At 41.9% G+C, this 14176-nt stretch overlaps 1 protein-coding gene across 4 annotated transcripts in view; it reads left to right on the plus strand.

The window, feature by feature from the left end:
- The window catches only part of DSE (dermatan sulfate epimerase), a 65527-nt gene extending 51715 nt beyond the window's left edge, over positions 1-13812 (plus strand). For 3 of the 4 annotated variants that reach the window (XM_073337108.1, XM_073337109.1, XM_073337110.1), the window contains 2 exons: positions 7527-7734; positions 10607-13812. In XM_073337108.1, the coding sequence (XP_073193209.1) occupies positions 7527-7734; positions 10607-12365 (1967 nt within the window). In that variant the 3' untranslated portion in view covers positions 12366-13812. Of the gene's footprint in view, positions 1-347; positions 1540-7526; positions 7735-10606 lie in introns of those variants that run through there. The other variant, XM_073337111.1, reaches the window with a different exon arrangement.
- The last annotated feature ends 364 nt before the right edge of the window (positions 13813-14176 follow it).

Here is a 14176-nt window from a genome sequence, read left to right on the forward strand (position 1 = left end):
AGTACTTGTGGCACCTTAGAGACTAACAAATTTATTTGAGCATAAGCTTTCGTGAGCTACAGCTCACTTCATCGGAACAGTTAAAGTACAATTCTGTATAGCTCAAATAGTGCAGCATTCTGCATGTTTTTATATACCTGCATGAAAATGACACTATTGTTGTCTATTAAGTGCTGGCCCTTAGAATTGGTCAAAAAATAAGAAAATGATTTTACGAAAAAGTTTAACATTTCAAAGTTGCTTCTGTCTTTGATATGGATTCATTTTCTGTTTTGTTTTTTTGCGTGTGTGAATTTTGTCTTGATATTTTTTCTTGGAATTCTGTCAGAATCATTTTCAAAATTGTTACTGAAATTTTTCTCTTACCAAAATCATCGCAGTGAAAACAGAGGGATTTTTGGAATGGAAAAAATTGATAGTTTGCATAAAAATATTGATAAAAATGTTGTAGGCATTTTCACAAAAATTTAAAGGTTTCATAACATCAGTTTTCCCCAAGAAGTTTCATTTAAAGAAAAAGCAATTTTGATTAAAATATTTTTCATGTGAAGAATATTAACTAGCTCTATTGGTAGGGTTCTCAGTGCAGTCCAAGGAGACATGGGCCAAATTGTTCCAGTGTGAGTGCCTAAGATTATACAGAAAAATAACTATTTAGGCACCAGTGAAGGGCCTGCATTTCAGCTTGTGTCACTGTGGCATAGAACTACTATCGGAGTTAGGTAGTGGAAAGGAAAGCTACCCCTGCTGGGTGAAATTTTGGAAAGGTTAAATGAGGAGAGGTGTCCCCCAGCTACATGAAAAAGAAGTTTATTTTTCTGTGGGAAAGTATCAGGAGAAGAAAATTATTAGGACTGATGGGCAAAAGAGTAACTATCTTCTGTATCTCTATTAAATCATACATTATTTGCTTCCTATGCTCTATGAAGTTCTTTGTTTTCTGTTTAGTGTATATATTATCTGGTATACATAGTATGACCATGGGTTTCTGTCTTTAAGGTATTCCATGTATTCTAGTGATAAATTGTATTGCTATTTAACATCCAAAATACGGGACTTATAATATCCTTTGAGTAGGTTATGTCTTCTTCTGTTTCATACAGCACAGTGGGCAATGACTATGTTCAATAAATAATAGTTACTAGCTTTTAATTTAGTAGATATCAAAGAGCTTTGCAAAGGAAGGTCAGTAGCATTATCCCCATTTTAGTGAGGAACAGAGATGCAAAGCGACATGGGAAGAAGGATAAAGGAGTTTGAGATGCAAGTGGTGTTCTCATCCATCCTCCCTGTGGAAGGAAAAGGCCCAGGTAGAGACCGTCGAATCATGGAAGTCAAAGAATGACTACGCAGGTGGTGTCGGAGAGAAGGCTTTGGATTCTTTGACCATGGGATGGTGTTCCAAGAAGGAGGAGTGCTAGGCAGAGATGGGCTCCACCGAACGAAGAGAGGGAAGAGCATCTTAGCAAGCAGGCTGGCTAACCTAGTGAGGAGGGCTTTAAACTAGGTTTACCGGGGGAAGGAGACCAAAGCCCTGAGGTAAGTGGGGAAGTGGGATACCAGGAGGAAGCACGAGCAGGAGCACGCTAGAGGGGAGGGCTCCTGCCTCATACTGAGAAAGAGGGACGATCAGTGAGTTATCTCAAGTGCCTATACACAAATGCAAGAAGCCTGGGAAACAAGCAGGGAGAACTGGAAGTCCTGGCACAGCCAAGGAATTATGATGTGATTGGAATAACAGAGACTTGGTGGGATAACTCACAGGACTGGAGTACTGTCATGGATGGATATAAACTGTTCAGGAAGGACAGGCAGGGCAGAAAAGGTGGGGGAGTTGCATTCTATGTAAGGGAGCAGTATGACTGCTCAGAGCTCAAGTCTCTGAGCAGAAAAACCTGAGAGTCTCTGGATTAAGTTTAGAAGTGTGAGCAACAAGGGTGATGTCGTGGTGGGAGTCTGCTGTAGACCACCAGACCAGGGGGATGAGGTGGACGAGGCTTTCTTCCAGCAACTCATGGAAGTTACTAGATCACAGGCCCTGGTTCTCATGGGAGACTTCAATCACCCTGATATCTGCTGGGAGAGCAATACAGCGGTGCACAGACAATCCAGGAAGTTTTTGGAAAGTGTAGGGGACAATTTCCTGGTGCAAGTGCTGGAGGAACCGACTAGGGGCAGAACTCTTCTTGACCTGCTGCTCACAAACCGGGAAGAATTAGTAGGGGAAGGAAAGGGGATGGGAACCTGGGAGGCAGTGACCATGAGATGGTCGAGTTCAGGATCCTGACACAGGGAAGAAAGGAGAGCAGCAGAATACAGACCCTGGACTTCAGAAAAGCAGACTTTGACTCCGTCAGGGAACTGATGGGCAAGATCCTCTGGGAGAATAACATGAGGGGGAAAGGAGTCCAGGAGAGCTGGCTGTATTTTAAAGAATCCTTATTGAGGTTACAGGAACAAACCATCCCGATGTGTAGAAAGAATAGTAAATATGGCAGGCGACCAGCTTGGCTTAACAGTGAAATCCTTGCTGATCTTAAACACAAAAAAGAAGCTTACAAGAAGTGGAAGATTGGACAAATGACCAGGGAAGAGTATAAAAATATTGCTCGGAGATGCAGGAGTGAAATCAGGAAGGCCAAATCACACCTGGAGTTGCAGCTAGCAAGAGATGTTAAGAGTAACAAGAAGGGTTTCTTCAGGTATGTTAGCAACAAGAAGAAAGTCGAGGAAAGTGTGGGCCCCTTACTGAATGATGCAGGCAACCTAGTGACAGAGGATGTGGAAAAAGCTAATGTACTCGATGCTTTTTTTGCCTCTGTCTTCACAAACAAGGTCAGCTCCCAGACTACTGCACTGGGCAGCACAGCATGGGGAGGAGGTGACCAGCCCTCTGTGGAGAAAGAAGTGGTTCGGGACTATTTAGAAAAGCTGGACGAGCACAAGTCCATGGGGCCGGATGCGCTGCTTCCGAGAGCGCTAAAGGAGTTGACGGATGTGATTGCAGAGCCATTGGCCATTATCTTTGAAAACTCGGACGACTGGAAAAAGGCTAATGTAGTGCCCATTTTTAAAAAAGGGAAGAAGGAGGATCCTGGGAACTACAGGCTAGTCAGCGTCACCTCAGTCCCTGGAAAAGTCATGGAGCAGGTCCTCAAGGAATCAATTCTGAAGCACTTAGACGAGAGGAAAGTGATCCGGAACAGTCAGCATGGATTCACCAAGGGCAAGTCATGCGTGACTAATCTAATTGCCTTCTGTGATGAGATAACTGGCTCTGTGGATGAGGGGAAAGCAGTGGATGTGTTGTTCCTTGACTTTAGCTAAGCTTTTGACACTGTCTCACAGTATTCTTGCCAGCAAGTTAAAGAAGTATGGGCTGGATGAATGGACTATAAGGTGGATAGAAAGTTGGCTAGATTGTCAGGCTCAACGGGTAGTGATCAATGGCTCCATGTCTAGTTGGCAGCCGGTATCAAGTGGAGTGCCCCAAGGGTTGGTCCTGGGGCCAGTTTTGTTCAATATCTTCATATATGATCTGGAGGACGGTGTGGATTGCACCCTCAGCAAGTTTGCAGATGACACTAAACTGGGAGGAGTGGTAGGGAGGGTAGGGATAGGATACAGAGGGACCTTGATAAATTAGAGGATTGGGCCAAAAGAAATCTGATGAGGTTCAATGAGGACAAGTGCAGAGTCCTGCACTTAGGATGGAAGAATCCCATGCATCTCTACAAACTAGGGACCCAATGGTTCGGCAGCAGTTCAGCAGAAAAGGACCTAGGGATTACAGTGGACGAGAAGCTGGATATGAGTCAACAGTGTGCCCTTGTTGCCAAGAAGGCCAATGGCATTTTGGAATGTATAAGTAGAGGCATAGCCAGCAGATCGAGGAACATGATCATTCCCCTCTATTCGACATTGGTGAGGCCTCATCTGGAGTACTGTGTCCAGTTTTGGGCCCCACACTACAAGAAGGATGTGGAAAAATTGGAGAGAGTCCAGCGGAGGGCAACAAAAATGATTAGGGGACTGGAACACATGACTTATGAGGAGAGGCTGAGGAAACTGGGATTGTTTAGTCTGCAGAAGAGAAGAATGAGGGGGGATTTGATAGCTGCTTTCAACTACCTGAAAGGGGGTTCCAAAGAGGATGGATCTAGACTGTTCTCAGTGGTAGCAGATGACAGAACAAGGAGTAATGGTCTCAAGTTGCAGTGGGGGAGGTTTAGGTTGGATATTAGGAAAAACTTTTTCACTAGGAGAGTGGTGAAACACTGGAATGTGTTACCTAGGGAGGTGGTAGAATCTCCTTCCTTAGAAGTTTTTAAGGTCAGGCTTGACAAAGCCTTGGCTGGGATGATTTAGTTGGGGATTGGTCCTGCTTTGAGCAGGGGATTGGACTATATGACCTCCTGAGGTCCCTTCCAACCCTGATATTCTATGATTCTATGCCCAAGGTCACCCCATAAATTAGTGGCAGAGCTGGGAGTGGAACCCAGGTCTCCTGAGTCCCAGTCCGCTCTGTGCACTAGGCCATGCTACCTCCTCTTTTAGTTACTGTTAATTTCTGTGTTTACCGCTGTATGAAATGGAGGAGACAGGGTCCCTGCCCTAAGGAGTTTCCAATCTAAAAGACATATATTCTTGATGACCCAGAGGAAGGCACTATCTTTGACTATAGCAATGAGTTGTTGTATTTTGATAGGTATGTGACAGCATCATTCACATAGGTGCAATAACATTGGGAGGTTTAATGAAGAGTGTTTTAAGGGATTTAAATGGGGAGAGTTGGAGCCCTGCGAACTGCAAAAGGAAGACGTTCCAGAAATAAGGTGCTGCGGGGGTGGGGGTGGGGGAGCATGAGGGCAAGAATGGGAGAAGGATTCAAAAGTAGAGGTGAAATGAATATCTTGGATAGAGCAAAATGAGAGAGGATTAAGAGCACAGACTTAGGTAGGCACAGAGTTGCACAGAGAATGAGATGTTCGAGTATAACGTGGAAGGTGAGTGGAAGCCAGCAGAAGAATTAAATGAGAATGGAATTACAGTAATGAAATTGGGACAGAACTAAGGAATGGACATGCATTTTAGCTACATGGGTGGAAAGGAAGGGTCATCTATTTTAGATGTTCTGGGAACAGACGAGTCATGACATTTAAACAACTTGGATATGAGGAGACATAAGATGAAGTACTCGTGAAGTATTTTGCAAAGCAGCTATTGGAGTGTGAACTGAGGAAAGATTTAAAAGGGGGAAATGGGAAATATAGTAATGTGGGGAGAACATGAAAAGTTTGAGGTTTGCCTCAGACTGGGTAAGTAGTCCAAAATTCTGTTCCTGCTCTGAACTGTTTCTGAGTAATTGTAACTTCTTGAGTTAGCAAAATTAGGCTGGACATCTTATAAAAGGCAACACAGTTCCAAACTTTCTTGTACTTTCTCCTCTGATCAGGCTGCAAATCATACTTTTGTTTTGAAGTCCCAGCTGGAATCAAAGTGCAGAGATGTAAATATGAAAATTAATGGTAAAAAATGTAACCAAACTTTGTCAACCTTCAGAAAAGATTTTTGTTCCAGTTGGGCTCTTTACATTGGTTCTTTCTGTATCCACATCAGTTCAGCCTGCCATAGAATACAAGTTTAACCTCAAACTATGGGTGAAAGTACAAAATCCTAACTTGGATGGATTTTAGGGGCCAGTTCTCTGCAGTCATAAATGGGCATAGTTCTGATACAGTCAGTGGAGCTTTGCTGATTTACATCAGCTAAAGATTTGGCCGTGTATTCTGAACACCACCCAGAAGGCGAGAATACCTTTCACATAGCAGTACACACCCACATTAGAAGAATGGGTTGCATGGATGCCACATGATACCTGAGGCATCTGCTTCAGAAAGATACTTAAACAACAAAGCACGCTTGTTTTAGTTTTTTCAGGGCATAGGTTTCATTTTACCTTGAGGAGCCTCTGTGAGCTGTAGTTACTTTAAAGGGCATGGACTGACGTAAAAAAAAGAAAATCTTTAAACTGAATACTATCCTTTGTGAGAGATTAAATTGCTAACATACCTCCTATTTTTAAGAAAGGAAAAAAAAGTGATCCGGATAACTACAGGCCTGTTAGTTTGACATCTGTAGTATGCAAGGTCTTGGAAAAAATCTTGAAGGAGAAAGTAATTAAGGACATTGAAGTCAATGGTAAATGGGACAAAATACAACATGGTTTTACAAAAGGTAGATCGTGCCAAACCAACCGGATCTCCTTCTTTGAGAAAGTAACAGATTTTTTAAACAAAGGAAACGTAGTGGATGTAATTTACCTAGATTTCAGCAAGGCGTTTGATACTGTGCCACATGGGGAATTATTAGTTAAATAGTTAAATTGGAAAAGATGGGGATCAATATGAAAATTGAAAGGTGGATAAGGAATTGGTTAACAGGGAGACTACAGCGGGTCCTACTGAAAGGTGAACTGTCAGGCTGGAGGGAGGTTACCAGTAGAGTTCCTCAGGGATCAGTTTTGGGACCAATCTTATTTAATCTTTTTATTACTGACCTTGGCACAAAAAGTGGGAGTGTGCTAATAAAGTTTGCCGATGATACAAAGCTGGGAGGTATTGCCAATTTAGAGAAGGACCGGGAAATCATACAGGAAGATTTGGATGACCTTGTAAACTGGAGTAATAGTAATAGGATGAAATTGTAAGGTTATGCATTTAGGTATTAATAACAAGAATTTTAGTTATAAGCTGGGGACGCATCAATTAGAAGTAACAGAGGAGAAGGACCTTGGAGTATTGGTTGATCATGGGATGACTATGAGCCGCCAATGTGATATGGCTGTGAAAAAAGCTAATGCGGTCTTTAAATATTCATGGTAAATAGGCCCAATGGCCTGCGATGGGTTGTTAGATGGGGTTAAATTCTTTCCTGGGTATCTGGCTGGTGAATCTTGCCCATATGCTCAGGGTTTAGCTGACTGCCATATTTGGGGCTGCGAAGGAATTTTCCTCCAGGGCAGATTGGAAGAGGCCCTGGAGCTTTTTCGCCTTCCTCTGTAGCATGGGTCACGGGTCACTTGCTGGAGGATTCTCTGCTCTGTGAACTCTTTAAATCATGATTTGAGGACTTCAGTACCTCAGACATAGGTGAGAGGTTTTTCGTAGGAGTGGGTGGGTGAGATTCTGTGGCCTGCGTTGTGCAGGAGGTCAGACTAGATGATCATAATGGTCCCTTCTGATCTTAGTATCTATGAATCTATGAAAGGGAGGTGGATGAGGCCTTTCTCCTTGACAGTTCTATAGCACCTTTGATTTCTTTAGTTTAAGAAGAAAGGTAAGTATTAAAGTATGGTACAGCAATGGGAAATAGTTACTGTATAACCTGACTGTGGGTTATTCAAGAGTATGTCTATAAATACTTTAAAAGGGTAAGCCCATTTGTAATGCTTGGCTTCATCATGCTTATTTTACAGTACAGCATTTATTTGCTTGTTCTTGTGTTCCTTTTAACTTTTTCTCAAGGATTTCAGAGAACTGTGGCAATTGCAGACTCCAACTATAACTGGTTCTATGGGCCAGAGAGCCAGTTGGTGTTTCTAGACAAATTTGTCATGCGCAACGGCAGTGGGAATTGGCTGGCAGATCAGATCAGAAGGAATCGAGTGGTGGAAGGCCCCGGGACTCCATCCAAAGGGCAGCGGTGGTGCACTCTTCACACTGAATTTCTCTGGTATGAAACAGAATGAGTAGGCTTCAAAGAAACATGGCAGCTGCTTGACATTAATGATAAGCCATTAACTTCCGATTTGTAATGAACTGTACAAATGGATGTTATGCTGGTCATGTGCAACCTAAACTGTGTCTAGTCTAAAAAAAGTGACTCAGAACTTCTTCAAGCCATATAATATATGGACACATACAACACAGGTCTTGCACAGAACTTGTTTTCACATGTTTTCCATCTGTTTGTTGGCAATGCTTTTAGTTGCATTGTTGTAGACAAGCATTTTCAAAGGCAGTGAAATTCTTATATCAAAGTTCCCACATGAGTTCTTTAACAAAAAACAAAAAATTTTCCACTCAGGTTACAGCTTGTTCTGTGTTTTGGTTGTTAGTTACAAGCTCATTTAAAACCCAGTTCTTTCTTTTAAATGCAATTTAAATGTAAATTTCAATGCTTAAAGAAAGAGAGAAACATAGATTCTTTTAAAAATGGTATATACATTAGCAAGTAAGCAATGTTAAAATGGAAAAAAAATCTGGAACAGGACTTGAGCCACATTTTCCACATAACTTACAACTCAGCCCTAATTTGTAAGACTAGATCATTCCACTGCAGACAAGAAATGAAAATCTTTTAGGGCCTTTAATACATCCAATTCTTGCTGGTCAGTAGTGTATGTACGTATCCAACGTTTAAACTGGCATCATGTTTTTCCCCCACAGTGGATCAACAGGTGTATTTCATGCATATGTTTTTGTAATTAAGATATGCACATTGAGAAAATTCATGGCTTGTTTGCTCCCAAATATCCCTCTGGGTGCTGTGCTGGTTATATATTTAGTGCAAACTCCTCCTCATGCACTCAAGGACCCCTGGCTAGTCTGTAGTTAAGAGACTCCTTCCCCTGGGAAGACATCTTAACATTCAGGAGTGAGATTTTTCAGTTGATCTGAGTCACAGAAATAAGCCCTAAGTGTCCTGGGACTTGCCTGCTTCAGAGACTCCCTCTCTTCTTGTGCCATAGTGCTTCTATTGCAGTCAGTGGAGGCACTTGCATGGAAGTCTCCTGGATTTAATAAAGAAAGGGGGTGGTTGTAGAGCATTCTCCACTAGGGGCCATTGGCTGTGGAACAAGCTTCCATCTTTGGTCAAAATCAGCCAGAGTTGTTGTCCTACCAGATATATTACAAGGCCTATCTTTGTGTCAGGGCCTGGAGGGGATAGCCATTAATTAGAGAGTTGTATTCTGATGGGGAAAGACCTCTTCATCTAGTTATGTTAGGGAGGAATTCTTGCTGTGGCTTGATGTTGGTTTTATTTGTTTTGTTCCTTTAAATAATATCTGAAATAGTATATGGCTGCTCATATTAAATATAAGGAAATAAAAAATAATTAACCTTATTTAGGTATGATTTCTCTTTAAACTGAAGTGTATTACTTTAGTTTATATACCTACTGTCTTACAAGTTTGTCTTTAGACTAGGCAGAGGATAAAATTATCATTTAAAAAAACTGTGGGATTATAATTCATTTTTACCTTATTTCTAATCCTTTTGAAGAGTTCAGACTCTCCATATCCTCTAGTACCTGGGGAGTCTGGAAATTACATCTTGTGCATGATAGGAATTGAGTTTCTTTTAATTGAGTAGACAGTATATGACGGGGTACATTGAGCTCTCCTGAGCGCCTCCTGTCATTTGAGTGCAAACCTGCACTCTCTCTTTCTTTTCTGTCAGCTGTTGCCCTCATCAGGCAGGTCTTCACTGGCTCAGCCCTCTGGCTAAGTCACACACAGTCTAAAACAGATGAACCCTTTCCAGGGTGAAAAAGGTTCAGCAGGGCCTATCACTATGCCCTTGTCAGTTTCTGCAGCCCTGCCTCTGGGCTCAGTTCTTAGCCCCTTCTGGGCTAGCTTTATGTCTACGTCTGCTCTGGGATAGAGCAATAACCCCAGGGCTTGCTCCCTGAAGTCTCTTTGCCTTTGCTGGTTCTTATTGCCCCACCTCTCCAACCAGGCCACTCCTTCAAGTCCAATCCCTTCCCAGGGTAACAAAGTTCAACAAAATGGTTGATCCTCTTCAGTGTCTTCAGGCCCATCTGCAGGCCTGTTTAAATTCCAGCCCTTTGCTTGGGTTCCAAAACAAAACTTGCCCCTTCTCGGGGCTTTGCCAACTTTGCCTTTGGCCAGTGGGGGGAGCTGGGCCCACCCACTACTCCAGGTCCTAACCCAGGGACCCTACAAATAGCAGCCACATCCTGCTTCCTTTAATAGTTGTTGCTGCTGCATTCCCTGGGCTGCTTCCCACTCTGTCCCATCACCTTTGTTACCTACGGGTTATGTCCCTTGCATTCTCTGTCTGTTCCCTGCCTGAGCAGGGTCTCTCCCAGGCCTCCTCACCTGGAGAGTTTCACAGCCTTCCAGTCCTTCCTCACCCAGCCAGCAACTCAACCGCTCAGGCCCAGTGTCTCCTTTTAACTAAGACGACTGTGCTCCGATGCAAGTGTAAACTCTTATCTGCAGACTAGCATTACATTAGTTATTAAAATTAAGAGGACTGCAGTTTGATATGGGAGGGGGGAAGACGAGTATGTTCCAGTGACCCCGAGAGCTATATCAGTGGGAATTTATCTCCTAGTAGGGCTACTCAGGCCAGACAGATCAAAGGACAGGGACCAAATGAAAAAATATGCAGTTCACTTTTTCTCCAGGCAGGGGCCAACAACCTATCCTTGTAAAAATGTTACACTATAGACAATTCTGTCTTTTAAATATTGAAAAATACCTTGAGTTTTGGATAGGTGCTGGAAAATCAAAATAAATAAAATAATTTTAATTTTAATGTTTAAGTGTAAAACCATGTTCTTTGTCTTTTGGCAGGTATGATGCAAGCTTGCACTCCGTACCTCCACCCGACTATGGTATTCCAAAGCTGCATTATTTTGAGGACTGGGGAGTTGTAACATATGGAAGTGCATTGCCAGCTGAAATCAACAGGCCCTTCCTCTCCTTCAAATCTGGAAAACTGGGAGGTCGTGCAATATATGATATTGTTCATAAGAATAAGTACAAAGAGTGGGTCAAAGGGTGGAGGAACTTCAATGCTGGCCATGAGCACCCTGATCAGAACTCCTTTACCTTTGCTCCCAATGGTGTACCTTTCATAACAGAAGCCCTGTATGGACCAAAGTATACCTTCTTCAACAATGTGTTGATGTTTTCCCCAGCGGTGTCAAAGAGCTGCTTCTCCCCATGGGAAGGACAGGTTACAGAGGACTGTTCATCAAAGTGGTTGAAATACAAACATGACCTGGCTGCAGACTGCCAGGGGAGAGTAGTCGCCGCTATGGAGAGAAGTGGAGTGGTTTTTATCAGGGGAGAAGGAGTGGGTGCTTACAACCCAAAACTGAAGTTGAAAAACTTCCAAAGAAACCTTTTACTTCTGCATCCCCAGCTTTTGTTGCTTGTGGACCTAATTCATCTTGAAGATGACAGCCCCCTGGAGGCAGCCACCAGCTTCTTCCACAATGTGGATGTGCCTTTTGAAGAGACTATTATTGATGATGTCCACGGGGCTTTTATTAGGCATCACGATGGGATGTATAAGATGTACTGGATGGATGATACTGGCTACAGTGAGAAGGCTACTGTTGCCTCAAAAATGTATCCCCAGGGCTACCCATACAATGGAACAAACTATGTGAATGTTACAACCCACCTGCGGAACCCAATCACCAGAGCAGTTTACCTCTTCATAGGACCTTCCATAGATGTCCAGAGCTTCAATGTCCATGGAGATTCTCAGCAACTGGATGTCTTCATAGCCACCAGTGAGCATGCCTATGCCGTTTACCTGTGGACTGGTGAGGATAGAGGCCATTCTGTCTTTGCACAGATTATTGCAGATCGCCAAAAAATTCTATTTGACCGAACCTCTACCATAAGGAGCTCCGCTGTGTCAGAGGTGAAAGATTATGTTCAGATTGTGGAGCAGAATCTTCAGCATTTCAAACCTGTCTTCCAGCAGCTTGAGAAACAGATTCTGTCCCGTGTGCGAAACACAGATAGCTTTAGAAAGACTGCTGAACGCCTGTTGAGATTTTCAGATAAGAGACAGACGGAAGAAGCCATTGATAGGTTATTTGCTATCTCCCAGCAGCAGCAGCAGCAAGGCAGGGCAAAGAAAAGCAAAAAGGTAGCCAAAGGCTACAAGTTTGTTGATGCCGTTCCTGACATCTTTGCACAAATTGAAGTAAACGAAAGAAAAGTGCGACAGAAGGCACAGACTCAAGCACAAAAAGAGTTACCTGTAGATGAAGATGAGGAAATGAAAGACCTTTTAGATTTTGTAGATATTGCTTATGTGAAGCACAAAAATGGTGCATCAATCAAAGGCCAATCTGGACTGGAACAAATGGTGAGCACTGCTCGAAGCAGTGCCCCATCAATATCGGCTTCTTATACCCGCCTCTTCCTAATTCTAAACATTTTTATTTTCTTTGTTATGCTGGCAATGCAGATGACCTATTTCCAAAAGGCCAAGAGCCTACATGGCCAAAGATGTCTTTATGCAATACTTTTAGTTGACAGCTGTATATTATTGTGGCTCTATTCTTCTTGTTCCCAGTCACAATGTTAGCAAAAGATCATGTACTACTTGACCAGTTTATGGTCATATGTGTCTATGCAAAAGAATTAACCCTAATAGGGCCATAGTTTGTTTTTTCCTTTTCTGAAATATTCCAGGAAACAGCTGAGGAAAGGTTGATTTCACCCCATGAGGGAAGAGGGAAAAATAATGCATTTTTGAGAGACCTAAGTGTTCCTCATCTGTGCTTTGGTTGCGTTTGACATCTGAAGGATATTATGCTTTGTTCATCAAAGCACAGTATGTGAAACTGTACTTAATTTCTACCAAAAAAAAAAAAAAAGCCTTCTTTAAGAGGTTATTTGTTTCCTAAGCTCCTTGGTTTTATACACAATTGGTTTTGCATAGTATTACTTTCAGGCTTCTAAAGATGCCTATGAGAGCTGGGCAGGAAATGGTTTTCCTGCTCCATGAAAATGTTTGAGATATCAAAAAATGTTCCTGTCCCAAATTGGGACATAAAATGACAAAACCTTGAAACTATCCGTGTATCAAAAATCCATCCTCCCAAAATTTGGGGTTTGAAAATGTGGAAACTGGATATTTTGAGCATTTCATAGTGTTTTTTTCCCAAAATTTTTTCAAGTTGAGATTTGTTGAACTTTCAGGGGATATTTGTAGAAACCAACCCTGTTTCACAAACAATTTAGGTTTTGACGAATCAGCATTTTTCAGTGGAAAAAAAGGTGTTAAAAATTCTCAACCAGCTCTAATGCCTATAGACATAACCTTACAACAGAGTTATTCAAATTGAAAGGGCATAGGAAAGATTAACAAGTTATAGTTGGAGGCAAATAAGAAGCAAACTTTAAGCATAAGGGATTCTTTCTCATTATGAAAAATCCCCTTCCTATTCGCCAGACCAGATGAAAACTGGAGGATGAACCCTGATATGATCTGCTTTTGATTTTACAGGGTAAGGTTTCTCAAACATTATCATATGGGGAGCACATTTCAATAGGGAAATTGACTCCTAGATCACCTATCCTGTTTGCAATTGCAAAAAACCACTACCATCACCACCACCACCCTGTGGCAACCCCAGCAATTGCTTATGTGGAAAAGCTGTATTAAGAAAGTATTTGATGTATTTATATTTTTTTAGTTCTCAGAGTGATTATATAGCTGGAAACAAAGAAGAGCCAGAACCATGTGGCCAGACAGTTCTTCACAGACCACCAGCGAGTGTTCTGCAGATCATGAGAGGCACACGGCTCATTAATTTGGCAATCATTGATATGGAGAAAACTGTGGCTTCTGACAATGAGTTTGACACCCTTACTTACACTGCATTCATTAAACTGTATTTAAAAAATCATAGGTGTCTGAGGTTTTCAGTATGGAGAGGCTATAGAACTGGTTATATTACTGTATGTCTTTAAGAAACAGAAAAGCATTTCTTCCCATACATTTTTTAAATAAACAAATTATAATTGTCTCTGATGCATAGATTTTTTTGCTTTGTTGACTAGAATATTTCCCCCAATAATGTAAACAATTGAGTGGTGTTCATTAGCTCCTAATTCACAACGTATAATATTAAGGGATGGCTCTCTCTGAATTTCACCACTTGGGCCCTTGATATTGATGTTTTTTTCTTTAAATATATCTGGCCACGGATGGGGACCTTTTCATGAAATAAAAATACACAGGTGAATATCTTAAATTAATAGCCTCAGGTGCAAACTAAAACTTTATAAGATCCAGAAAATGTATAACAACCCTTATTTAATTTCAGTTTCCCATACTGAGACAAGTTCTGCTCATGTACAGAAACCCTATTGAAGTCTCTTGGAGAGCAG

The sequence above is a fragment of the Lepidochelys kempii genome, chromosome 3, assembly GCF_965140265.1.
Source record: "Lepidochelys kempii isolate rLepKem1 chromosome 3, rLepKem1.hap2, whole genome shotgun sequence".
Taxonomy (NCBI): domain Eukaryota; kingdom Metazoa; phylum Chordata; order Testudines; family Cheloniidae; genus Lepidochelys; species Lepidochelys kempii.